Genomic DNA, 27513 nt, shown 5'->3' on the forward strand with positions numbered 1-27513 from the left:
GACTTGCTTTTTATGGCATCACATGGGTCACAGTGATGGGTCTGCAGTTAAAACGCCTTGAAAACAAGGAACTGTTACGTTTCTACTCATCATTAAACACATGCAACACAGTAAATATCTGAAAACAATGTGCACATAACTAAGACTTTCCTTGTCTGTAGAGGCAGGCTTTTGCTGCAGTCCTGAGACAACCATCTGCTGAGGCCCACATGACCAGAGTCCTGCAGGGTTTCATCGCCACCTCTGCCACTCTGACAACCACCCTGAGAGTAATCCCTGAACCCTTCACCTCCCTGGAGGCCATCGCATTGGCTGGTGCTGCTGCTGCTACCTCCGTTAGTCTTCTCAGTCTCTTTCTTATCACTGTTAAAACTGCAGGAACTGCTGATTGCTGAAGGTAGCACCTTAAGGCCAGCAGATCCTTTAAAAAGAGGCTGAAACTTATGGGTTGCCTCTGAGAAACCTGCAAGTCACATTGAAGAATGAGAAAGAGTTGAATCCAAGTTGCTGGTAGCTGTGATGCGTTTCCCTCTAAAAAATTTAATAAAGCCGCCTTCAGTGCTTTGATTAGATTAAACAAAGTTAACATCGGGGAATTAACCTTTCCATCTATACCTGAATATATCATAAGACCCAGATTCAGATTTGTTTATGCAAAGTCAAAGAAAACTGGGAATGCTTTCAAGCCTATTCAAGCCACTGAGTCAGTGAGTCACAGAGTTAAATTTAGTAGGGCTTCAATTGGCCTGATACTGAGCAGTTTACTCAAGTCAAGTGAAAAGGAATTCAACCTAATCCTGAGCACAACATACTGTATCGTGTAGAGAGCGATTCAGCTTCCTCTTGTATATCCTGAGTGGCTGGAATATGAGTAAGAGATGGAGGCTCTTCCAGCTGCCATTGACTGACCTCCTGGTGCAGTGGTTTTCTGTCAAAAAGAATAATTCAGATTACAGGAGTAAAGACAAAAGGGAATAAGTGGGACACCTTTTTGTACTTACACTTCATGGACAGCGGGTTTGTCAAAAAACAGACCATCCAAGGCCAAGGTGCAGTCATCAGAGTCCAGCATCTCATCAGATAATACAGCTATGTACTCACTGAATTTGAATACAAACCGGTTTAGGGGTAAATGATTAAGAGGAAAGAAAATAGAGATTTGACAAATGCATATGCACAACTGACCTGTTCGCTATAAAACCTAGATTAGAGAATGTGGGGAAACTGCCATTGTTGCTGCCAACCAAAGGACTTTGGTTTGTGGTAAAGATTAACACAGAGCTAACAGGTTTATCTTCATTTTTGTTTCATGACTCAATCAAGCCTCTTAATGATGTAGTTATACCATGTTTATGCCCTTATGGCCTTAAAGTTTTCAATCCCCACAGTATCATAGCATTGGGCAGATAACATGGGAATGATTTAGCTTTAATATACAGTTCTGTGCTATAATCTTGAGCCATCCCTCATTATTAAAAATATTTTGATTCCAGATTTTCTTGGTATTAAAAAAAGCAAACATCTGAAGGTGTTTCAAAGTTTTCCTTTGGACATTGGGTGCTTTTTCAGTCCAGTCCTTGTACCTGACCATTTTACGAATTTTTTGTTGTTGTTTGTTAAGCCAGTTAAAAATAACCTATGACTCACTGAAGCATGAAAGGGTACCAGTGTTGTGTCTACAAATAACAGACAATTTACAAAAGAACCTATTTTAAATTCTATCTTTAGGCACTTTGTTACTAGCAGCTGGTCAGCAAATAATTTCTTTACATTTCTGTAGTACAAAAAATACCAAAGATCACAAAGTTTGGCAGGCATTAAAATAAAATTATTGCATCAACAAGGTGCTTCCCAACGAGCTGTTAGCTGAAAATGCATCAGATCTCAGTACTGTGTGCAGTATTTTCCTAAGGAAAATAGTAAACTGGGCAAGCAGAGGACAAAAGAAGAAGTATAAGGCCAACAAAACTATCTATAGCACATGAACAGTATCTGAAAGTCATGACCTAATTTCGATTCGCCAAGCAATATCATCTGGAAAGCGTCTGATTGACAACACCTTCATTTTTTGAACATGACAATGATCCCAAACACACTGCAGATGAAGTAAAAGCATACCTGTATATAAACACACACACACACACACACACACAATGGCACACTATCACACTATGGATTCTCCTCCCCAGAGCCTGGACCTCAACATTTTTGAAGCAGTGTGGGATCATCTTGACAGAGAACAGAAGGCAGCTAACATCCAAAGACGACCTCTGAATGTCCTTCCAGAAGCTTGGAGCACTAGCAAGACTACTTAGAGAAATTACAGGAAAGGTGCCTAATTCTACCTGCCTAATGCTACGTAATTTCCCCAGGGATTAATAAAGTATTCTGATTCTGATTAAGTGAGTTCAGGCTGTGATGAAGAATAAAGGTGGTCAAATATCAACTTTCAAGCACGTTAGAATTATATGAACTCTGTTTTTTTGTTTTTGCCTTATATACTGCATTTCCATGTACGTTTGAACATGTTTCAATAAATCACTGCACCTACTGCCCACTTTCCTAGCAAAGGCCTTTTGCACAGCCCTCGTGTTAGTCATAATCCAGTTGATATCGCTTTAGCATTTAAGCTAATACAAGTTATTAACAGATTTCTTGAAAATGTTTACAGCATGACAGCTCACCTCCTGAACAAAGCAACATACAATCTGTTTGCATTTCATTTGCATTTAAATGAAGGTGTTTAAGAGCAAAATGCTTACATTATTACTTTTCAGGGCTGTTATGTTAAGGACAAAAGAAGTGTCGGCAGCTTTAGTTTAGCTAACATGTAAGAACCAGCTAATCACAATAAATTATGCAGACATTTTGACGGTTCACCGCTTAGGTAAGTTAAAAACAATGTCTTTCTTAAAATGATGACTGTATACCCACCTGTGATAACAGACATTACTCTGCAGATACGAAGACATTGTTTAGTCAGGCCTGAGTTTAACCCGCTGACCTCACTCCACAGTGACTGACAATAGTTTTATTAATACGTTTTCCTTTTGACAGTGCTGAACTCAGCTGTAGAAAAATGCCCTTATAAACAATCAGGGGCAGGTATAAGAGTGGTTACAGGATTAATTTTTATATTTTGTCGCGTATGTTTAAAAAATGTGTCTCAAGTCTTTAAACTACGAGGTAGAGAGTTACAGAACTAAGCTAATAACCGGCTACAAACGCAACAAAGACCCAAGAGAAGACAACCATGGGGGGGGGTAGTGCTAACATTTCTCCTGTGTTGGCATACAATTCCTGTCTGTGCGTCAGTAGCAACTTTAAAAAGCAAAACCAGATGTGTGCTTAAAATAATCCAAACCAAACCTATCAATTTATCTTATCAATTAAAACTGTGATTATACGACATCAAGCCCCCCCAAAAATCTGCTACCCAAAAGAGATGGTCATTAACTCTGCTTTTATGCCTCCTATCTGGACTGAACCATTACAAATCTCTCGGGGGAGCATGAGGCCGACTCGAAACAATACGCGACGAAATAATACTTGACGAAAACATGAGCTATTGCTATAGCTGTAATATAAAACAGTCACAGGATTAAACGTAATTATTTGGATAAAAGTTTGTCCTCTTACACTAGAGTAAATTACGTGTACGATTACCCGTACGAAAGAAATGATCTGTCCCACACCAGACCACCACAGGAAAATGGCGACTGTGAAATAGATGGAAGACGAAAGTAAGAAATTATTCAATGCAGCGTATAAATTGCGCCCTGTTTTCATCCACACCACTCAGAGGTAACGTTTGTTTGTTTTTCATCATTTGGAATGGTGTTTGTATTATGAGTAGCGAGTAACGATTGTCATTAGCTGGATTTTAGCCTGAGGAATAGGTTTTGGTGTGGAACAGCCTTAATGGAATGGTCTGCAGCTCCTGCAAGCAGCATCCAGCAACACATCGTGATATAAACGTCAAAGAAATGTAATGATCCTTCAACGGAACATTTGTCTAGATGATCATATTTGCTCTGAAAAAAAGGCATATTTGAAACTGACACCAACTGTCGTGGGCTGGCATGTACCTGAACAACTGTGCTGAAAGTTTCAGCTCTATACAAAATCCAACACCGCTCACCAAAAGCCATTTATAAGGTCCATCCCTGTGCAGATTTGGTGCTGCTACGTACATGTTAGGATCACCTTTGTGTGCCACAGAAGCATTCACTTGGTATGACACTTTTATTGCCCTTCAAAAACAACACCTCTCGCTCCTTCGACCTTGTGGTGTTAACAATGACCAGAATTAATTATCTAAGCTAAGGATCGAGTGTATTTTGTATTTAGTTTTATTTATTTTGTAGACAGTAAATGCTGATTGAGCCATGAAGTCAACTCTGGTAGCATAGCCAAACGCTTTACTTTATACATCTAAATAACCAAGAACTACAAATTGCACATTTAAAAATATAAATATTCAATGTTATTTTGAACAGTTTCCTGTTTTGTCAAGTTTATACTATCTGCTAAAGCATGCTACAAGCTGCATGTACAGACAATGCTAACTACCACTGATCTATATTTGCATTTCTGGGCTCCTGTTAATGATTTTTACCATTAAATGTTTGTTCTCTTGGTTCTCTTGGCTAGTGTCAAAAAACAATTTTTTTGGCAAATTTAAGATGAATTTTGGCTTTAGTCCAAAACCTAACCCATTCATTCACCTAATGTGTAAGATAAAGAAGTACTATTTATAAGAATGTAATTGTGTTTTACTTTGAAAAATGACATGAATAGTCAAAATACTCAGTAAAACAACAATTAGTGGCTCAGCAGTGTAGTGGTTAACACATTTGCCTAACATGCAAAAAAATGGGTGGAGACACAGGGTTGTGTCAGGAATGGTTTCCAATCTGAAAGAAGCTTTTGAATTAAATGAATAATGTTCTTCCGGTTGATTGATGACCCCAGCTCTGTTTGCTGTTTGGCAGCAGCTTCTTGCGGATTCTATGCTTACTGCACCATTTTTCCTACCTACGCCCTTGAGGTTCAAAATAAACATTTATTCCTGTGCAGCGAGGTATGAAAAAGTTCAAAAATATTAGCTAACGGTAATGTGCAATTTAAGTGTTACTTCAAGATTGCAAAAATGTTTTGTTTGGTGAGTTAAAAAATCGATGTTCCAATATGTTGCCATATTGTTTTTTCCTTAAACAGTTAACCACAGACAACAACTGTTAGGGTATTTACTTAATTGTTTATGCCCTGCCCTACTTTGTGTTTAGAGAGGTTGGAGAGGCAGAAAAATTATGTGATGTCAATATTCATAGCAAGAAGGGTGTTTCTCCCATCTCTCGAGTTTTTAAATTATCGACCATTATGAATACTGATACTGATAGGTTTCCAAATGGCAAATTTTGGCCAATAATATTGACATGCTGATAAAAACATCCGGTTTTAACCGGTGTATATATATATATTTTATACTTGACTATTAGTATAATAAGTTACATGATGAATATCTAAGTTATAGCTAGCTAGTAACCATCCCTGGCATGTTTGTGACTAGTACTGTAGTAAGCAACTGTTAATAGATTTATGCTTAACATGGTTTTGTAGTTGTGTCCATTTGCTGAGGTATTTGCCTATGGAGAGCCAATGGAAAACCCCTTTCCATTGGCTCTCCATATGCCCAGTGGAAAGGGCCTATGGATGACAGCATTGCTCCCTTCACCCATGAATGTGATGGAAAAACATAGTCATTTTGCTCCTTGTTATCGTACCAAAAGAAAAACAAAATGCTTGGTTTGCATTGCTGGGAATAAGCCGGACTCGTTTCCAGTGGGTGTTGGACTTCACCGGGGCTTGTCACAGTTTCTATTCTAATTTTTACGGACAGAATCTTCAGGTGGAAACAACAGGTGCCGGAAGGCTTTCACCTTGGTGGCTTCTGCTTTTTGTAAACAGTGTGGTTCTATTGGCTTCATCAAGTGGTTGCCTCCAGCTCACATTGAAGCAGTTTGCAGCCCAGTGTTAATTGGAAGAAATGAGAATTAACACTTAACACAAGTCTGAGGCCATGGTTCTCAGTCAGAAAAGGATAGAATACCCACTCCAGGTCAGGGACAAGCTGGGTCATTCACTGACTCAGAGTAGAACCACTAAGGGGCTTGTTTGGGCATCTGATTATAGTGTCTCCTGGGTGTTCCAGGCATGTCCTGGAAGAAGACATATAACCTCTCCAAGGACATGTCGTTCTTCCAGGACATGTCCTTTTTCCAGGACATACCCTGGAAGAAGGGCATGTCCTGGAAAAAGGACATGTCCTGGAAGAACGACATGTCCTTGGAGAGGTTATATGTCTTGACTGTCATAGGAACACTTTAAGGAAGTGGCTGAGGAGAGGGAGATCTAGGTTTCTTTGTTGGCTGGATAAGTGGTAGCAAATGGATCGATGAATGAATGGTTAGAAAATAGTTGGTTAGAAAATACCTGTATGAGAGCATTAACTTATAGTTTACTATTCTAACGTGATCCTTGATTTAATCCCCCATGCACACCTTGCCTCATGTGACCTCAATAGCTCACGTATGATGTTAAAAAAATTACCATACAATTTTTTAACACAGAAGTTTTCTTTTATTTACAAATATGTGTGTACTATGAAGAGGAAGTCAAAAAAGCTACATAATTTCCAGACCAATGGTCTATTTTCAGGGCAGAGGTTTGAACTGAATAATACTATACTATTTAGTTGTTTGTTAGTGAGTATATTTAAGAATGTCTTTTCTTTTTTAGGTCATGGCAGCAGAAATGTCATGTCTGACAGGTGTTGATGAAGATGACAAAGATGCAGATCCTGAGATCAATGCCCTCACACTCCTACAGGAACCAGTGAGAATGGCGCAAGAATCCGCTGCTTGCACTGATTCCTTTGGCAAGCCTTCCCCAAAACAAAACAATGTCCTTGATGTTCTGTCGAATGAAGATATGTTGTCTCCGGTTGGCTTGGGAAATGGACCTTCTTCCCATCAGGCTACACAAGCCCATGAACTAAATAGCATTTCCTCTGAAAAAGAGGAGGAAAAGAGTATCACGCCTCTAAAAACTGTACATGAAATCGACACTGCAGGAATTTGGGGATTTGATGAGTCACCTGAGAACTCATTGGATAATTTCAGTAGCACCAGTGACCTAAATTGGGACCCACACAAAGAGTTTATGCAGTTTCTTTGGGAAAACCATAGTGATTCCCCTGGTGAGGAGACTAAAGAGGAAGTCTCTCCTGCTAATAGCCAAAGGAGAAGGAAACGGAAAATGGACATGGTTGTGATGGTAGATCCTTCAGAAGACCTTTACCCTGAATTGAGCCCCAAGTCATCTGAGGAACTGTCTGAGGCTGAAGGCCAAGAAGATTCCATTCCTGTCAGAAAAGTCAGAAAGTCAAGGAAATTCTCTAAGTCACAGTCATCACCAACAGGAAAAGTTTCAAAGTATCCAAATGGAACAGTAAAGGCCATCAAGGAAATTCTTTACAATGGACCTTCAAGGAATTCGCATGAGAACAACATGAAACACGGACTTTCTCCATTGAAGGGAAGACTCACAATAAATTCTCATTCAGAGGGGAAGCCGTCCTGTTACCCATGCTCAAAATGTAAACTTATATTTAAGAAAGAACATCATTTGCATCGTCATATGAAGTCTCATGTTGAACCTCCCAATATTTCACCAAAGCCCTTCATATGCCGAGAGTGTGGCCAGTCTTTCAGACAAAGTGGTTTGCTTATTGACCACATGTCCATCCATAAGGACAAGAGAACAAGACTTACTGAAGAGATCAAAGGTGTGAATGATCGGAAAAAAGATGATAAAAACGCTAAGTTTTTCTGTCCTCAGTGTCCATTTGGAACAAATTGCCCAAACACATTTGTTCAACATGCAAAGACACATGAGAAGGACAAGAGAAAGTTTAGATGTGACAAATGTAGCTTCAGGACTCTTAGTGAAAATGACCTTAGGAGACATGACATTATGCAGCACACTGTTATTACGGTTAGAAAGCAAGTGCAGGAGGATGATCATGGAATATTCTCATGTGATATTTGTTCTTATAGAGCTTTTAGCAAAACTGTTTTTAAGAATCACCTTCTCAGACGCCATCAACAAAGTTTTGAAGAATATGAAGCCGCACAGCATAGAGAGAAAAACGCACAACTAGGTAAGGAGCAGCAAGTGCCTACTTGTAAAACTCCTGTCGAAGATGCAGAGTTTACATCTAAAATCTCTATCAAAAATCAGATTGCCTCTAAAAGAGCTTGTTCACCTAATGGGTCCAGTGACATTTCAGACTTATTCAGAAATAGCAAGCTTAAGAGAGGCCCCAGGTCTCAAGTAACAGAGTCAAAACTGGACAAATCTATTAATGTTCTCCTGTCTCGACAAAGACATGGAAAAAAGAGTTTAGAGCAGAAGAAGGAACGCAATAATTGTAGTAAACCTGTTCAGCACAGTGACAAAGATGGTTGTGATGAGTTGCTTGAAACATTGACAGTCAAGGATGAAGAATCAACTTTATCCCCAAATGGCTCCAGTGTGACTATAGATCCCTCGACAGTCAAAAAGACACCATCTAAAAGAAAGATGTCCACCCCATATCGCAACACCTCCGACCAAGACTCATGCTTTATCTTACCAAAACCTTTGCCAAGTCCGAAAAAAGTCAATCCTGAAGAAGTGGCCAACTATGATGAAAGGGATATTTTCCAGTTTAAAGATACAGATGCAAACAGTAACCTTTCTGACAATGGCATCAAAAAAGAAAAACAAAACATCATTTACACATATAGCAGAAGAATGTCTATGAGGGGTGCCCTTCAAGCATCTAAAAGGCTTTTTGAGAAGATAAAGACTGAAGAGCAAGAGCAGACTGACCCTGAAATCAAAGAAGAATGCATAGAAACAGAAGTGTTTCAAGAAACCTTTGAAGCCCACCAAATACCATTGGGAGAGTCCTTCGGAGATGATTTGTCAGAGTTGGAATCGGACCGCAAGAACTGTCCTTATTGTCCTGCAGTATTTGAGTCAGGTGTTGGATTGTCAAATCACGTCCGAGGGCATCTTCATAGGGTAGGGCTCAGCTACAATGCGCGCCATGTTGTGCCTCCTGAGCAGGTGGCTTGTCAAGACAGAAGGCCGCGAATTCGACGGAAGATGTCAGCATTACGCCGATTGAAAAAAGGTACTTGCTTATTGCATGTTCTTCTTTAAAAGAAAAACTCTTGTACATTACAGCTTTCCTTATTACTACTGTTAAAATGTGCTCTTGCCGAGTTGTAACAGATACTGCAGGAGATCTCAAAATGTGGTTCCAAAAACTAAACCATCAACAGATTAATCAAATTAATTTGAAGGTACCACTCGCCAATTGGTTGGAGTTTTTCTCTAGTGACTGGTTGTTACTGACCAGTTATTAACTGCAATAATTAGTTATGTACACTAGTGCGGGGCGATATGTAAAAAATATTTATCACGATATGAATTATTTTATATCACAATGACGATATATATCACAATATACCGCAATATTACCACAATGTTTCCAGTTATTCTCTGAAAAGTTTGACAAAGACCTAGACACATTAATTCTTAATTAGGGGTCACTCGGAATTACTACAGCCAGAACAGTAGATGAAAATATTTGTTTTACTAACATGCATATCATATAGAGATTGAAAATGTGACGTCATTCAGGGGTAAAACCGCAAAGGATTCTGGGAACTCGTGGCAAGAGGTACTAGCGGACGCAGGCTTTCAATTGAAATTACATTACACAGCGATTAAAAAGAAACACAAAAAATGGCAAGAAGCTGTTGTATTATTAACTGCAATAGCCGGTCGCATGACAGCCACGGGAAGCCGACGGGTAAAGAGATCAGTTGTTATTGGATTACGTTGTTGAAGAGAAATTGTTCGAGCCATGTTTCCGAAGTAACAAAGAGCCGACGGATGGCCTGGATTGCAGCCATTCAAAGACCAAATATAACATCCCAGAGCACTCCAGCTCACATGTTAGTCTGCTCCAAAGCATTTCCAAAAAGCTCAGTGTTTTGTAGTAGTTAATACTTTTCATAACATAATTGGTGATATAGGTTACAAGCAAGTCTGGCGCTGAACAGAAATTGTCGTGCTATGCTCCTTTGTTTATTGTGCATAAATAGTGAATTGTCCTGACACAATATTGCGTTTCACTTCTGTTATTACCATGGTACATTGGCAAAAACATATACTTTTATTCACAGGGTAAAACAGGTTTTTTTGTATCACTAATTGCCCAGTACGATTACAGCATACAATATTATTGTCACTGCTACATTTCTGTGATGCTACCAGAAATTATTTCCATTACTAATTAATTACCGTTGAGCTCAAAGGTCCTATTAATAAACGGTTAACGAATGTGTATTTATGAAGACGATTTGTGAGACTGGTAAACTTACGTTTGTTCATACGATGGTCTTTCGTTCTACACGGTGCATTTCAAGGTCCTGTACCCATCCATCGGTAAACTGTACCTGGGCTTGTTGCAGTGACCTGAAGTTACTAAACTTCATGAGTGTATGCACTCACTCCAAGAACCGTATAATTATAAATATGAGCGTGGTGAAAGTTGGGCAGCACGCTAATGTATTTTGTCCACTCTGTGTGCTCGTAAGGGTCTGACCCTTTCAGTCGTTTGATTTTTTTCCTCGTATCTTTTCTTTGACTTTTCATCAAGTCTGTCTTTGTACGGACCGGCATTGTTCGCCTTCGTTTTGTACATAACTTTTTTGGGGGACAAAGGAAAAGCAAGAAGGTATTGGAACCGGAGAATGAACGTTTTGCGGTGCTGCAAATGCTTGCATTTGATGCGGTACTTGGATTGTTTTGCCACGAGTTCCCGGCATGCAATGCGCGAAAGTCACGTGGTCTGTCAATCTCTATATGTTGGTAAAACTAATATATATATATATATATATATATATATATATATATATATACATGCATGTAGTACTCATGTATGTATATATGTACATAATGTACTTTATGCACATTAAATATGTATCAATGGCAGACTCATACCTTGGGCTAACATGACTCCAGTGTGGTCATGTGGAAAGTACGCAGTCTGTAAACAGCGAGCGCAGAGGGTGACGAGGTCACGAAAGCTGTCCTTCTCAATTACATGAACAGGGGCCATGCCTTTACAAATGTAACGCGAGATGGCTCCTGTGATTTGTTTATGGCACTGGGATGTTTTCTCAAACGGCGTACCTTGTGCGAAAGACTGCTTTATCTTCGGCTGGCTATAGTTTTTCTTTTCCAAACTTGCTTCCGTTGTTCCATAACTTGGTTTAGGTTGGATTTTCTGGGTTCTTGAGTTTTCCTTTGTGTACCTTCTGTAGGTGATAGAAGAGATTTGTTGTGTTGCCATCGGGTGCGGGATTAGTTTTATAGCATAGCTTGCAAATGGGCGTCTTCTGCTCTGTGTCGGTGCTGTTGAACCCAAAATGTAACCAAATCACAGACGTATCCCCTCTTTTCGGTGAAAGTGCTTCTTCTTGGGCTGCCTTTGTAGCTGTCTCTGCCTGTTGCATGTCCGGGCATGAAACTGCAACCTGTCGCGCGTCCATCGTTTTGAGTTACCATAAAGCATGTCGCAAAACCACAAGACGGAGTTTCTTTGCGAAAAATTAGGGGTGCAACAATACACAAAATTCACGGTTCGGTTCGGTTCGATACTTGGGTGTCACAGTTCGATATATTTTCGATACAAAAAAATGTTCATGCCTTTTTAATTTGTCATTTATTAAAATTATAAATATATATTTTAACTCAAAAGTACAGTTTTTAAATTTAATGTAGCTGAAACAACAAAATAATAAAATATAAATAAATCTATCTGTTCGAGAAATCACTCATCTTTGGAAAAGAGAGTTTATTACAGAGAAATGGCTCTTTCCAAAATAAAAGCTATACTATACGCTTCTTCTGGGCTATATTCTCGGCAGCATATTAAACATATCAGGTCCCCATAAGGAGAATCATGTGCTAACGGCTGTCTAAATGACTCGGGTAAAGTTTGTAGCATGCGTGCTTCTTGTTTTTGTCTGCTTCCACTTGTCTGCTTCCACTTGTCTTTGCACTAGGATGATGTCGGCGTAAGTGTGCAGTCATATTCGTTGTGTTCCCACTAGTGCTGTCAGCGTTAATCTAGTTAAAATGACATTAACGCCACAACGCGGCAAATCTCCGTTAACGAGTTACCGCGGATCGCCCCGTGCATGGGGCTGGACGGCGTCAACACGCTAACGAGCTAACTGCGCTAACGCAGTAGTTCCCACCAATGTAATTGAGCATTGCGTGGCACATCCGACATACTGGTTTACTTTCGTCCATGACGCGCTTACCATCAGGGTCATGCTTCACATGAAAACAAAGACAGTTCCAAACTCCAGATCTGAATGAGGGTGGTGGAGGTTCAGTTTCGGGTAGCGTTGAGGCAGTTGCCATGTTGCAACGAGCTTAGCTTCTGTCTTGCTAGCTTGCGCTGCGCTCAGTGGATCTGCGCTCGACAGTGCAGCCTAGGCGGAGTAGTCAAACGCAGATCCACTGAGCTCTCAACACAGACAGCATCGTCAGAAGAAAAGTTGATAAAATAAATTTAAAATTTTGTATCGTTCGATACATATGCGTACCAAACTGAAAGCACTATATCAAACGGTTCAATACCGATACAAGTATTGTTGCACCCCTACGAAAAATATCAGATTTTTTATACTTTATTTTCTCTTGCATAAAGTTAGAGTATGTATAGTGACAAGACAACACTAATATATTTGCCACAGGCTATTTAATGATATATTTTATATAATAATTTATAAAACTAGGTTAGAAACGATAGAAGACAAATGGCACGATAGACATTTTTCTATCGTCCACACGATATATATCGTCATATCGCCCAGCACTAATGTACACTATCTATAAATAGGGTTTTCTGCAAGATGGTTAGATCAAATGAAATGTTCGCTCCACAATCTACTGTAGGCTTCCATTGTTTGTGATCTGTCACTGCAATCCAGTGTCATCTTCTGTCCACATCAGCAGCAACAAGAGAAAATTAAAGATTCTCTTTCTGGTCTTGGTGATTTCTGCAGCCAACAGTGCAGCAGAATTTAAGCATTTTGAAATACGGTAATTTATATGTAAACATTATAGTGTCAAAGGTCAGTAGGTTGTATCTGTAACAATCAACACTGACAAACTCTCAAGAACTGCTTTGTGAAAATTAGTGGGGCTACCTTCTTCCAAATTCTCCATCTTGTTTTGGTGGGGGGTGGTTAGCCGCCTGGCTGCGTCCATCTCCATAGTGTAGTGGTTAACACATCTGCTGGGCAAGTGGAAGATTACTGTGTTGATTCCAGCCAGAGACACAAATCCCCTTTGGTTATCTGGCCTTTCCTGATGGGAATAGTTGGAAGGCCTTCTGGGGTAAAAACTCTGCCAAATAAAGCATGCAGAGCTACCCGCTGTGTAATTCCATGTGACAAAGCGCTAGCCAACAGTAGCTAGCTGCATCCGAAATCTTGACAGTCATTCTTTTGAGATACCTGTATAAAACCAGTGGAAGGAACTGTGAGCATAAAACATAAAACCCAACTTGCAAACTGGATTTAAATTATAGATTAAAAGTCGTTCAGTGTTACAAAGTTCAAATGTCTGATATTATACGGTGCAATGTTTTTGTGCCTAATTTTATTTTATTTCTCTCAGCATTACAGCTAGAGTCAAACTCTGAGACCGTGAAGAGCATTCATTCTTGTCCCTTATGTGGGGACTCGTTTGACAACAGGACTGGGCAGTCAAACCACATACGAGGCCACCTCAAAAAGCTTGGTAAAAGCTTTGCATCAAAAAACAAATCCCCATTACTTTTACTACGAGAGCTGATGAGGGACAAGAAGGAGTTCCAGAGGGCCCTTCAGATTGTGGGAAAGAGACGGAACCATTTCCACTATGGTGCTTCTTCTAAGCTGTCCAGTGCTGATCGTTTCACATCGCCCCATACTGGAATCATAAAAAGTAATTCCGATTCAAGCGTTTGCACTGAAGCCAAACCACTGATACCCACCTTTTCTTTAGCAGAAATTGAATCTGAACAAAGGCAACAGGAGACGAATTTGGATGTTAAAAATTCGTTCTCAGGCACAACTGCCTTGATAGGAATTCTAAAGAAAAGGAAGTGTCAGGAAGATGCCAGACTAAAGGGATCCTCTCAGATATCCAGAAACATGATAACAGTTTCTTCAAACAGTGAACACAATTCAGGAGCAAAAGTTGTATCTTCACTGCCAAACCAAATATCTGGTAAGTAACAATGCTTTGGACTACCATTAAATTTAATTGTCTAAGCTTGTGCATGTTCTAAAACTCAGATTTGCAGCAGCTGTTTTTTGTCAGGATTTTTTTGTGTGTTTGTGAGTGTGCATGTGTGTTGAAATTAAGGTTTCATCAGCATAAATGTAGAGAATAAGAGTATACAGTGGGGCAAAAAAGTATTTAGTCAGCCACCGATTGTGCAAGTTCCCCCACCTAAAATGATGACAGAGGTCAGTAATTTGCACCAGAGGTACACTTCAACTGTGAGAGACAGAATGTGAAAAGAAAATCCATGAATTCACATGGTAGGATTTGTAAAGAATTTATTCGTAAATCAGGGTGGAAAATAAGTATTTGGTCACCTCAAACATGGAAAATCTCTGGCTCTCACAGACCTGTAACGTCTTCTGTAAGAAGCTTTTCTGTCCCCCACTCGTTACCTGTATGAATGGCACCTGTTTGAACTCATCATCTGTATAAAAGACACCTGTCCACAGCCTCAAACAGTCAGACTCCAAACTCCGCCATGGCCAAGACCAAAGAGCTTTCGAAGGACACCAGGAAAAGTATTGTAGACCTGCACCAGACTGGGAAGAGTGAATCTACAATAGGCAAGCAGCTTGGTGTGAAAAAATCAACTGTGGGAGCAATCATCAGAAAATGGAAGACATACAAGACCACTGATAATCTCCCTCGATCTGGGGCTCCACGCAAGATCTCATCCCGTGGGGTCAAAATGATCATGAGAACGGTGAGCAAAGATCCCAGAACCACACGGGGGGACCTGGTGAATGACCTGCAGAGAGCTGGGACCAAAGTAACAAAGGTCACCATCAGTAACACACTACAACGGCAGGGAATCAAATCCCGCAGTGCCAGACGTGTTCCGCTGCTGAAGCCAGTGCATGTCCAGGCCCGTCTGAAGTTTGCCAGAGAGCACATGGATGATACAGCAGAGGATTGGGAGAATGTCATGTGGTCAGATGAAACCAAAGTAGAACTTTTTGGTATAAACTCAACTCGTCGTGTTTGGAGGAAGAAGAATACTGAGTTGCATCCCAAGAACACCATACCTACTGTGAAGCATGGGGGTGGAAACATCATGCTATGGGGCTGTTTTTCTGCCAAGGGGACAGGACGACTGATCCGTGTTAAGGACAGAATGAATGGGGCCATGTATCGTGAGATTTTGAGCCAAAACCTCCTTCCATCAGTGAGAACTTTGAAGATGAAACGAGGCTGGGTCTTCCAACATGACAATGATCCAAAACACACCGCCCGGGCAACAAAGGAGTGGCTCCGTAAGAAGCATTTGAAAGTCCTGGAGTGGCCTAGCCAGTCTCCAGACCTCAACCCCATAGAAAATCTGTGGCGGGAGTGGAAAGTCCGTGTTGCTCGGCGACAGCCCCAAAACATCACTGCTCTCGAGAAGATCTGCATGGAGGAATGGGCCAAAATACCAGCTACTGTGTGTGCAAACCTGGTAAAGACCTATAGTAAACGTTTGACCTCTGTTATTGCCAACAAAGGTTATGTTACAAAGTATTGAGTTGTATTTTTGTTATTGACCAAATACTTATTTTCCACCCTGATTTACGAATAAATTCTTTACAAATCCTACCATGTGGATTCATGGATTTTTTTTTCACATTCTGTCTCTCACAGTTGAAGTGTACCTCTGGTGCAAATTACTGACCTCTGTCATCATTTTAGGTGGGAGAACTTGCACAATCGGTGGCTGACTAAATACTTTTTTGCCCCACTGTACCTTGTATTGTGGATGAAACGGAAGTGCCTGTTACACGAAATACAGATTAGCTTTATTCTTGTTTTATTGCCTTGCAGTTAATAGTATAATATTAAATAAAGTATTGACACTTAGGCATTTCCAAGTACATTTCTTTTTTGTCACAGACAGCTTATTTGCTGAAATGTGATGAAAACTGTTGAAAGCTTGATTTTAGACATGATAAACTTACCAGTGTCTGTTTCTACAATTCATCAACACCTCTGACGAATAAGTAAACCTCACTAAACCTCTGTATTTACTTTCTTCTTATTGATTTTGTCTTTTCGCAGAGAAGGGTGAATTCAACAGGAAGGTGTGCATCCATTGCAACGCAACGTTCCACAGTGGTGTTGCATTGTCAAATCACCTCCGGGCATATGCAAAAAGAAAAAGGATCGCCTTACTCGAGGGAACCAGTAAGTGCAACTAGTAAAATCTTTAGTCAGACTACGCCCTGTATGCTTTCTTCTTAAAACCTTTACAGTTACACTTACCATTCACACTACTATGTCCCCATAAACTGTTAATCCAGTTTCACGCCAGAATTTTGTCTTAGCCTTCTTCCTGACTAGGTCTTATCAGTAACAAAAACATCAAAACTCAAAACAGCTGGGCTCACAAAACAAGTGATTTTATTCTTCCTCTGTGCATACTCTTTGGCTTCTCCTGGTACTGAATAATCTCCTTTTACCCTTTTTGGAAGATTGGGAATAGTTGCAAAAGCCAATCTGTTTTCTGCAGTGTTGACCACAGTTTTAGTAGCAGTTCCACTTCAAATAAAAAAAAATGTAAAAAAAATCTTTGGTCTTGGAGCATTTACCACAAAGAAGTCTCCTTCTGCTTTCTTTTTACACTAGCATCACATCAGATCGCATTACCTTCAAAATATTTGTTTTCAAGTGTAGCCAATGCAAAGAAAGTGAGCATCTACTTATAAAAAATGCTCTACTGTTGGTTAAAACCTCCAAAGAAAAGTACCTTTTAGAATTTAATAGATTTCTGCATAAATGTGACCAAAAACAACTTCAGATTTTCAAGTCCTAAAATGTATTATTTTAGCATTAAGTATGTGAACCTCGTGGATTATCAGTTAATCTGAAATTGGAGTCAGATGTTTTCAATCAGCCAGATTACAATCAGGTGTGAGTGCACCGCCTGTTCTGTTTAAAAAAGAAAAAGAAAAAAAAAAGAATCTAACTGTGTTTGTGGAACGGCATCATGCCAAGAACAAAGGAGCTCTCTGAGGAACTCAGGAAGAGGATTGTTGATGCTCATGAAGCTGGAAAGGGTTACAAAATCATCTCAAAAGAGTTTGGACTCCACCGTTCCACAGTCAGACAAATTGTGTACAAATGGAGGATATTCAAGACCACTGTTACACTCCCCAGGAGTGGTCGACCCACAAAGATCACCCAAGAGCAAGGTGTGTAGTTCATATGATCATAAAGGACCCCAGGGTAACACCACTTCCATGCTGGCAAATGTTCAGGTTCATTAAATTGTTAAAAGGAGAACACCAAACAGCAAAGCTGTGCGTGGCAGGGAGAGGAGCAGATGGTTGTATCATGGTTTGGGCCTTGCTTGCTGCATCTAGGCCGAGATGCCTCTTCATCACTGATGGAACAATGACTTCTGAATTATTCCAGCAAATTCTAAAGGAAAACCAGGACATCTGTCTGTGATGTAAATCTCGAGAGAGACAGTAGGTCGTGCAGCAATACAATGACCTTCATCGCTAATATTTGTACTTAAAGGTTAAAGAAGAATAAAGACTATGCGGCCAAGTCAGAATCCTAACCCCTAACCTAGCAAGAATGTTAGAGCAAAAGCAAAAAGCACATAGTTTTACCTCTCTTATGTAACGTTGGATTATTGAATAAAAGGAATGATGTAATATTTTTTATCTTGTTTAACTGGGATCTCTTATTCTGGCAGCAGGTCATATTTATGCAAAGGGTTCACAAACTTTCAGGCACCAACAGCAGCAGAAATCTCAGCCTGATAAAACTGTGTAGCTGGAAACCAAAAGGAGCTGCGATGTCCAAATCTTAGTTATATTTAGTCCACCAGTGGTTATTTGTGTGCTCCCCAAGGTAAGAATGTAGGAGGGCATCAGCTTTTTGGAGCTTTAGCAGAGATTTTAATTGCAGAGCGACCTCTTGGTGGCTTCAAGTTGTCAGGACCCAGTTTTCCTGCAGGCGCACATCATCACACTTTGATCTTGGGCCCTTTCTTAGCCACACTTGACCATGCATAATACAGCAAAAGTCAAAAACGTCCACACATTCAAAGCCCATTCAAAGAACTCTTGCTGAAATGTCATTAGACAATTTTCCAGTGTTCATCAAATATTTTCATCCATTATAATGTTAAATATACTGTAGTGTTAATGTTGGGCTGTAAATGAAATTCTGTCTTTCAGCGATTGACTGTAAAGCAGTTAGGACACGCTCAAGGCCTGGCTCAAAAAAGAAGACACTGCCCTTAACTCAAACACCAGAGGAAATGTACAGGCTCACCTGCAGGTAATGTGTTTGCTTTTTTTTGTTGTTTTTTTAATCCCCAATTCATTTTTCCCCAGTCTCAAGCTGCCAGATAACCTGGTTGCCTGGTTTTGCATTTCTTTGTGTTTCCAGGTTCTGTGACCTGGTCTTCCAAGGTCCCTTGTCAGTTCAGGAGGACTGGATAAAACATTTACAAAGACACATAATGAACACTAGCGTCCCTCACACTGGGCTAGGCATGGTAGAGGTCACCTCGTTGCCCACAGACACCCCAACCTTCAAGACTGACCAAGATGGCTCCTTGACAGTCACACATGCTGTCTCATGAGGCCAGTGGGGACCTTTTTAGATTTCACTAGACTGTATGTGTATGTATATTCGATGTTCACTTTTGGGTTTTTTTAGTCAACAAATTACCGGCCAAAAGTACAATATTGCCTGAGATATTGTACACATTTGGACAGATGAAAAAATCAATTATTTTGGATATTGTTACCCTGTCTGTTTTTACATGGTCCATTTTTTTGGAATACAATTCCAAGTGGACAGACTGTTTTGTTTTATGCAGTAATGTAGTGTGGAATCCATTTCTAATGAAGACAACCTTTACCTCAGATTTCTCATGGTTTGAGTCAGTTTCTGGGAGCACTTCTCTTCTGTATCAATATTCACATCAAGTCATGTTTCCTTTGTATTGCAACATGGTCAAATCAAAACCCACAGTCTCTTTTCAGGCCAGAGTTACTGAGAGAAATATTTTGAATGAAAGTGCAAAACAACAAAAAAAAAAAAAAAGGAAAAAATGAAAAAGAAAAAAAATGTCTGAAAACTTGTCATGCATAGAAAGAGTGTTTTATAGTATTTCAGTAACTGCATTGTTTCTAACACAAGATTTAAACTGAAGGTGGTTGAGGAAGAAAAGAGGTAAAAAAGAGAGAGAGACCTAACACGCACAACCCGTGCTGACCAAGCCCTTCATACATGTCACCTATATTTAATGTTTAAATATACTGTTTTGAAATAATTTAATTTTAAATGTACTATATCACACAGATACAATGCTTAAAACATTTGTGTTGTTCTAAATAAAAGACAAAGAAACAATCTGACATTTTTCAAATTATTTATGCATTCATGTTTTGTTTTTGTTTTTTAACGTAGCATATTTTGATGTGGACGGTACAAAGAATTAGTGTTAACAAAACTGCAAGTTTAACCTTCTACAAGCACCCAGATGGAGATCGTCTGGGAGCAGCTGTAGTCAGTGCAACGCAAGGCAGATGAGAAATGGGAATCCGTATATAAACAAAGAAAAGCTGCATTGTGTTCACAGGCCCACAACAGCATGTCTGTCAGCATTAGACACGAGTACTGGGACAGCAGTTTTGTGTGGTAATGAAGAGTAAAGTCGACTGCTCTTCATCCGCAGCATCTCAGTGTAAACAGTCTCATGACAACATCACGTAAGTTCTGTCATTCGAATGGGCTGCCACCCTGAAAGAAAAGAATTAGTTTAGTTACATCTGTAGAGCTCCAGACATGCTGAGTGCACACACTTTAATTACTAGTAATTACTCCTAGCTCTGCAGGCTATCATTTGCTTCTACTAATCGAGCTAGTGTACGGAGAGTGAAAACAAATGCATTAATAAGATTTATGGCTTCAGTTACGTTTCACTTGATACATAAAGATAAAGTTATGCTTTTATGTACAATGTTGCGTTTCAATTTGGCTTTGATGTCTCACTTCACACAAAAGTGCATTAAAGTTAACTCTGCAAGACAGAAGATTACATTCCCTGCACTTACCTACACACTAATAAGACATATTTTACTTATTTGAACTCATATGAATCATGAATATCTTCTGCATATGAACTGTCCCCCATTAAGAACTGATTTTTATCTTTATTTAAAAAATAGCCAATTCATTTTAGTATTAAGTTTGAACTCATTAAATTTGGTAAGTAAAAAAAAAAATCATTCGCATCTACCCAATAGTCTCATATTACTTAAAAATATCAAAATACATCATGCAGTAGATGACATCTGTATAACTGATTAAGATCCAAGTAGCCCAGAGATCCTGGATAAATGTATAGAAACATAAGGAAAGTGATAATACCAGGCCCAAATATAAAGTGAAGACTTTCAGCTTAGGTTTAACAAAAATTATGCCTCAAGTGTTTAGGAAATAGAACCAGTTTCATACACAGACTTCCATCTACAGAGCCTCAAAGGTAACTGGACAAACTCTAAATATAAGGATTGTTTTTAATACATGGATAAAAATCCTTTGTACTCAATGACTGCCTGAAGTCTAGAAACCCATGGACGTCCTCAAATACTTTGTTTCCTCCCTTGAGATCCTGTACAAGGCCTTTACAGCAGCTGCCTTCAGATCCTGCTTAATTGTGGGTCTTTACCTGTTTGTTGTCAGTTTTACCTGTAAAACATGCTTTGTTGTTTTGAGATCAGGTGACTAATACTCTTGGGTTGCTTTTGTCTAATGCTGTCTAAGCAGTTTGGCAGCATTTGTCTAAATTAGAGCAGAGAGTATAGCCGTGTGCACTTCACAGTTCATCCTGATACTTCTATCAGTAGGTATTTCATCAATAAAAACTACAGGCAGCCATACATCCCCATATCTTAACACTACAACAACCACATTTGATTTGGATGAGCTGTTTCTCTCCTTGCCCGTATATTTCTCTTCCCATTATTGTTCTTTAAGTTCATGTTGGTTTAATCTGTCAAAAGATTTATTTCCAGTTGTACTAAATAAAAGACAAAGAAGCAAGCTAATGTTTTTCAAATTACTTCTGTATTCAAGTCGGGGGGTTTTTATGTATCAAATTTTGGTGTGGAAGCTACAAATAAGTATTAACAAAACCGCAAATTTAACCTTCTACAGTACTGTGCAGACTCCTTCTGGCAAAGTTTATTCTAACCTGTCTGTTCTTAACCGTAACCGGTGGTGTGCACCTTGTTGCAAATCCTCTGTATTTACAAGATGAATTTTGATATCAGACTTTCTTCACTTCATTGCCTGACTAGCTTTGACTACATGAGAGGGTTTTTTTTTTTTAAAACCAAGGAAAGAGACTGTTGATTTAGCCACTCTCTCTTTTTTCCTTTTGTTATGTTATCTCTCTGAAAGGTTTATTTCTGTTTGGCACCCTAAGAGATGCCCTCCGTCTCTAACACTGATAACTCTTTGGACCTCATATTTAGAATTCCAGCCTACAAAAGGCAACAATTGAAACCAACTCCAGATCTTTTACCTGGTTAATTTGTCATGGAGTAAACAGGCCTCAAAACTGGCCATGAAACTCCTAGTCAATCAATTGTCGAGTTACTTTTGAGCCTCTTGAAAATGTCTGCAATTTCTAAAAAGCGGACACAATACTTTCGTTAAAACCTTTGAAACCGCAGATCTTCATAGTTTCACTCAAACTCCACTGCCATCTTAAACAGAGGCAAAATTACCAAAATCCTATTATTGTCCAAACACTGGATAGCTTCAGGTACTCGTTTTAGAAGCATCATGTAGAAGATTGAATTTTGAGTACACTTAGTCCACAATTGGACAACTTAAGAAAATATTAGGTCAAAATAACCACTTTGTAAAAACGACTGTTTAAATATTAAAAAAGTCTAAGGCCCCAGCTGCTTTTTTTGGCTTGGTAGATTAATGTTAAGCAGCTCTGCCAGCACACTGTGTACACTCTAGATAGTTTGGAAATCTCTTGCAAAATACCTTCAGGAAGTGTTCAAACTGTGGTTTGAGCTCCTTCATCATGGCTTCTGCTTTGCTGAGGCAAGCATGTCTCCTATGCACTTCAAACTCCTTCGGGAAAGTCAAACAATCACAGTAAACAAAAAGGATATTTAATGAAAACACATCTGTGTTGTTGCACTTGTAGGACAGCAGCATTACCTTTGTGCGAGAGAGGTGTTCCTCAGAGGTGATGTGAGCCTGCACTTCAGCAACAGATGTGGATATGTAAACTTTGCAAGCAGCACAATGAAACATTTCCACCTTTGTCATGTGGTTATTTTCCTGTAGAGCTGACAACACGATAGGGGTGAGTAGGATGAAAGTATTTCTTTTTTAGTCTGTCATGAACATCATGACTTTTCATTTCAAAACATGTATTTACTTTGAAGAGCGTTGTCCTCTACCGCTTGGCTACAATAATGGCTCTTATACAGCATCACTTCCTAAAAAAGAAAAGATCTGTTGGACATCTATCTATGGATCTATAGTACATGCAGAGTGCAAACTTATGATACAGAAGCCAGAATACATGACTGGGAAATTCGTTTTACCATTTCTGTCAGTGATCGTACCTGAAGGAACGCTATCATTACGTCATCGTATTTATTATTCTGCTGAATGTGCTCCAGGGTGTCCCAGTGACATTTGCTGTCCAAATGATCCTGCAGCTCCTGCCCATTGGCAAGCTCAACCTCACAAAGGTCACAAGTGATGGGCGTTCTAGAAGAAAAATGATTTGGGCAATTTAAAAATATTTGGGCATTAACTAATCCAGACTGCCCCAGTAGGAGGTAAAAGGTCAAACCTGGAAAATATTATGATATAAAGCAGCATCTGAAACAACCATATCAGCGTAGTGCTTCAGTCCCACTCTTCAACTGATCTGCTACATATTGCTTATTTTAAATATGTCTTTACAACACATGCACTGCCTGAGGTAACTGAGAGTCTCTTGCCTCCTAACATATACAAAAGAGCGACAAAACTGCTGTGATGGAAATGTACATAACAAAATAGGAACAGGTCTGTGTAATAAGGAAAGTTAATTTGTTTTTACGTTACAGCTCATATTCATCAGGACTTAGCAGGGCTTTAGTCAGTAGAGCTGTAGAGTTTAGTCAATCAGGTTTAACGTATTAACGTCTTGTGGTAACTTTCAGGGGTGAAAGAGGAAGCCAAGGTGGAAGTGCCAAACTGTAGTTCCAGCTTTAGCAAGAAAATGAACATGTTTACAGCGTGGTACCGAAACCAGAATTTCAATGACGCAGCTCATCGAGCTTACTGCAAAAACCCGTGACTCACAAGTCACAGGTTATTGTGATGTGTGTAAAGTACAGAAAAAGAGAGAAAGGTCTATTATTAGTTGGCTGTATTACACAAGATAATGCGAATTAAAAGGTCAACGCCGAATGTGGTTAGACCTTGAGCACATTTCGGGCGAGGACCTATTTGATGAGCTTTATATGAAAAATTGAATAAATTCTGAACACTCAGGAAGTAGAGAAGCTTTTGTTTGTGAAGGGATGGATCCCTCGCGATGACGTGACTTGAGCTTATTGGTCCTTCAGCTGGATGAGGTACAAAGTATAATTAGCGTGTTCAGTGGGAGAAACGTTTCGTCAGCTTACTAACTGAATTTGCTTCTGTGCACTTGTACAAATATGGTTACTTCTGGTTCTATAAAACCAACATGGAAGCGGCCAAAATGCTGACATCACTATGAATACTTCCAGCATTACAAGCTTCAGCTGCAGCAAAAACTAATTCTGCAAACTCAGCTGGACTCAGTGCGTCTGACAGATTATTAACACTGGCAAAGTTACAGACTGACCTGCAACATCTTAACTAAACTGTATTAGAGTACATGGTGAGAGGACATGTGATTTCACTTTGTCAACTTGACATCAGAAGGAACAGTGCTTACTTTTCCAAAGTCACAGTTTGGCGCATGTTCCTTGTCACCTTTGTAGAAGGTAGGTCTTGGTCCCGTCCTGTAGAACAATATAATACAGAGAATTACTCAGACAATGTGACGTGATTAAAGCATCTAGTCCTTTCAGCCATTTCTTGCTGTTAATTTGAAATAGTGAGACAAACAAGGTAACCCAGCTACCATTACCTTTTTTCATATAGCCCACCTGATGCTGATAGTCCTGTGACCTCGGTGGGGATAATCTAATAGCCTAAAGAGGACAGAAAGGATCGGTTATCACACTGGATTCAGTTGAACCACAGTAGCCAAACTGCATAAAAATTATTCTTTATTCTCAAAATCTATACCTCCATCTTATATCCTGGTACTGTTATCGTCTCCTCCCCATTGGTTCTCTGTCCATAAGGTACAGGAAACTGTTGGGTGGAGGAGCTGTGAATACGCCTGTCAGGGGTGCCACCTCTCTGGCCCAATACTTCACTCAAGGAGCCAAAGCTTGAACAATTAAGTGATTCAGCTTCTGGGCTATAAATCTGTTGTTCATGCTTTCTAATTCCTGCACTGAGACCTGGGATTTCTATAGGTCTGGTTCCAGTGCCAAATTCTCCTCTGTCTAGGGGTCCGCTTCCTGGTTTGGAGTAGGTTGAGCCCCAGTGTCGGCCTTCGGGACAGTCTCTCGCTGAAGTTAAACACTGACGCTCCACACTGTTATCCTCAGTGGGTGGGGAGAGTTTGTGGTCTTGGTCCGGTGGCATCTCAGGTTCAGAGTCTGACGACAAAGGGTTGTAAGGGTCATAAAGCCCAGTCCTAAGATGAGGGTAAGAAGGATTAATTAATTTTTTCTTCTTTTTTTTTTTGGAACAATGACTGAACGTTCACACATTAAACAAAATGTTTTGGCTTTCATTGGGCAGACAGACACTATTTCTACAATTTAATTCACTACATGAAAATATGAAGCCTCAAATGTGGGCCAGCCTTGACCGAGGCTACAGGAGACACAACTCACTTTTCTGTGCTGCTTTTGTCCTGAGAGTCTTCATCTTCATCACCGATTGGTTTGAATGAAGACTTCCATTTGTCAACTGAGGATGAAGCTGCAGTATAAAAATGAAAAATGAAGGCAACGTATGTTCAGAGAATACACGCCTCCAGATATGTAATCTAGTTAGTCTGATTACTGATGAAGTCAATGAGTTCGTTGTACTCAAATAGCCTCCGGAGTCACCAGATCTCTATCCAGCAGAGCAGCCTTGCAATGTGGCAGAACGGGAGATTCACATCATAGATGTGCAGCCGACAAGTACGAAGCAACTATTTGACACTACATTGTCAATGCGGAGAAAAATCTTGGGAGAAATGTTTCCAACTCCTAATTGAAACTGTGCAATGAAGGATTGACGCAGCTCTGAAGGCAAAAGTGCTTTTAAGGTGTACCTGATAAAATGTCCAGTGAGCGGTAACTTTCAGAGCCTCTGCGTTCTCATATGGGGACATTACATTTCGGGTTTTCTAGGTGTAATTGATTACTAATGAACTTGTGATTCTGCTGTGTGTAACTTATTTTAAAAAAAAGACACGAGGTGACGTCTGCACTGCCCTAGTTCCTGAAATCTTTTTCATTATAATTCAAAGACACGTATTAGACTCAGAAATTAATCAAATCAGGCAAAAGGTAAACAAAAACAGCAGTTGTATTTGCAGAGTGGTTATCTGCGACGCAAAGACAAAGGAAGCGTTGAGCTAAAGAGTAATAAAGCACCTCTGTGAGGACGCGTGTGCGTGTTCGTTCTTGCATGCATAGAGGTTACCTGTACCTTTCTGTGCTGCTTGAGTGTTAGCAGCCATGTCTGGTTGTCCTCCCGATATGCGTTTCATAGCATCTATAAAGTCTTGGGGTACTCTGTTCATCGAATGAAACAAAAATAAGCATAAAATGTCAACGCACGTAAACGCAACATTTAACACTGAATGTATCACCGGCTAGCCATTCCTGCTATTAGCTTTAGCTGCACAGCTAGACTCACAACAATTTGTTGACAACAAAGCTTTATGCACCGTTAGCTGGTAGAATTAAATGCTTGCACCGTTAACACCCACTCGACAAAAGAAAAACTGAGTCAGAAATTGAATTAACAGGCACCTTAATGTAGGTTGTAAATCAGAAACTTTCCCAAATAACAATTTTAGCCCCGTTTAAAGAGTGCAGCCTCCACATACCGTGTAGTCGGCATTTTATTAAATCCTGAAGTAGCTCCTTTGCTTCTTGCCTGGGCCTGAAACGTTTCCACATTGTGACGGTTCATTATTTTTAAAAAAAATAGAGGATATGCTTTGTTGGTAAAGCTAAAGCTGGTTCGCCTATTAAAAGGTTGTTTAGATGATACTTAGAGCAGCCGACAGATGGTAGCAAAGTGCAGCAGAGAATGGATCGATTCATGGATCACATTCATTCTGATCCGACCTTAGGTGGGTTCGAGAGGTAAAAACCTTTTCATAATAACTTACATTCACCTGATACCCGAATAAGCATTTCTAATCAACTGCTCATGGGCAAAAATGTGTAATCAGTCAATCACATACCAGAAAGTCAATGTAGCCATCAGTGGCGGTCCTAGCCTGTTTGGTGCCCTGGGCGAACACCCCCTCTGGCACCCCCCCCCCCACCCCCACCCCGCCTCCTTATATTAAGGATTGTACATTAACATATTTTACTGTAAAAAATGTTATTGGAACCATACTGAATTTAACAAGATAAACACACACACATACACACACAAATATATATATGAAGAGAGAGCGAGAGTATGCATAGTATGCAAATAGGACAAATCAGCAACTGACAATGACTAATTAATATTGTGCTGAACACAGTCCAAAAGATTCAGTAAGCTACATCAGTGTCTACTGTTTACTATCACAGCCAAGCGGCTAACAAACGTAAAAAGAAAATGTGGGGAAATCTTCTTGGCACACTTTGGACCCCTTATTACCAACTAAGGACTATTTAAATGCTACAATCCACCTGGGTATTGTTGCTAATTCATCTCTGTCCCTTTATGAACACAGTGTACCCATTGTCT

The 27513-nt window shown here is 39.8% G+C and overlaps 3 protein-coding genes across 6 annotated transcripts; 1 reads left to right on the forward strand and 2 right to left on the reverse strand.

Moving 5' to 3' along the window:
• Nucleotides 1-85: 85 nt before the first annotated feature.
• LOC146648380 (uncharacterized) lies at nucleotides 86-3721 on the reverse strand. Of its 3 annotated transcripts, none has more exons than XM_085389467.1 (4): nucleotides 3640-3721; nucleotides 1002-1100; nucleotides 813-928; nucleotides 86-463 (listed from the first exon to the last, which is right to left on the reverse strand). In XM_085389467.1, the coding sequence occupies exons 2-4, from the start codon at nucleotides 1070-1072 to the stop codon at nucleotides 93-95; spliced, it is 558 nt and encodes a 185-aa protein (XP_085245593.1). In that variant the 5' UTR covers nucleotides 1073-1100; nucleotides 3640-3721; the 3' UTR covers nucleotides 86-92. The 3 variants fall into 3 exon arrangements, with proteins under 3 accessions (XP_085245593.1, XP_085245594.1, XP_085245592.1); XM_085389468.1 differs by having other exon boundaries at nucleotides 3667-3699; XM_085389466.1 differs by lacking the exon at nucleotides 3640-3721 and adding an exon at nucleotides 2935-3437.
• On the forward strand, nucleotides 3605-19826 carry znf644a (zinc finger protein 644a). 2 transcript variants are annotated; one of them, XM_085389463.1, is made up of 6 exons: nucleotides 3605-3743; nucleotides 6802-9244; nucleotides 13819-14412; nucleotides 16504-16629; nucleotides 18636-18738; nucleotides 18850-19826. In XM_085389463.1, exons 2-6 carry the CDS (start codon nucleotides 6805-6807, stop codon nucleotides 19043-19045), a joined length of 3459 nt encoding a protein of 1152 aa, XP_085245589.1. In that variant the 5' UTR covers nucleotides 3605-3743; nucleotides 6802-6804; the 3' UTR covers nucleotides 19046-19826. The 2 variants fall into 2 exon arrangements, with proteins under 2 accessions (XP_085245589.1, XP_085245588.1); XM_085389462.1 differs by having other exon boundaries at nucleotides 3673-3804.
• Nucleotides 19824-27018, reverse strand: LOC146648382 (uncharacterized). The gene is made up of 11 exons (XM_085389465.1): nucleotides 26651-27018; nucleotides 26248-26333; nucleotides 25440-25527; nucleotides 24778-25237; nucleotides 24617-24680; nucleotides 24422-24488; nucleotides 23070-23217; nucleotides 22880-22940; nucleotides 22657-22787; nucleotides 22477-22566; nucleotides 19824-20211 (listed from the first exon to the last, which is right to left on the reverse strand). Exons 1-11 carry the CDS (start codon nucleotides 26734-26736, stop codon nucleotides 20191-20193), a joined length of 1302 nt encoding a protein of 433 aa, XP_085245591.1. The 5' UTR covers nucleotides 26737-27018; the 3' UTR covers nucleotides 19824-20190.
• Between the last annotated feature and the right edge of the window lie 495 nt (nucleotides 27019-27513).

Source organism: Rhamphochromis longiceps, linkage group LG18 (assembly GCF_057381845.1).
Source record: "Rhamphochromis longiceps isolate RC_006_pf linkage group LG18, R_longiceps_female_GT1.1, whole genome shotgun sequence".
Lineage (NCBI taxonomy): Eukaryota > Metazoa > Chordata > Actinopteri > Cichliformes > Cichlidae > Rhamphochromis > Rhamphochromis longiceps.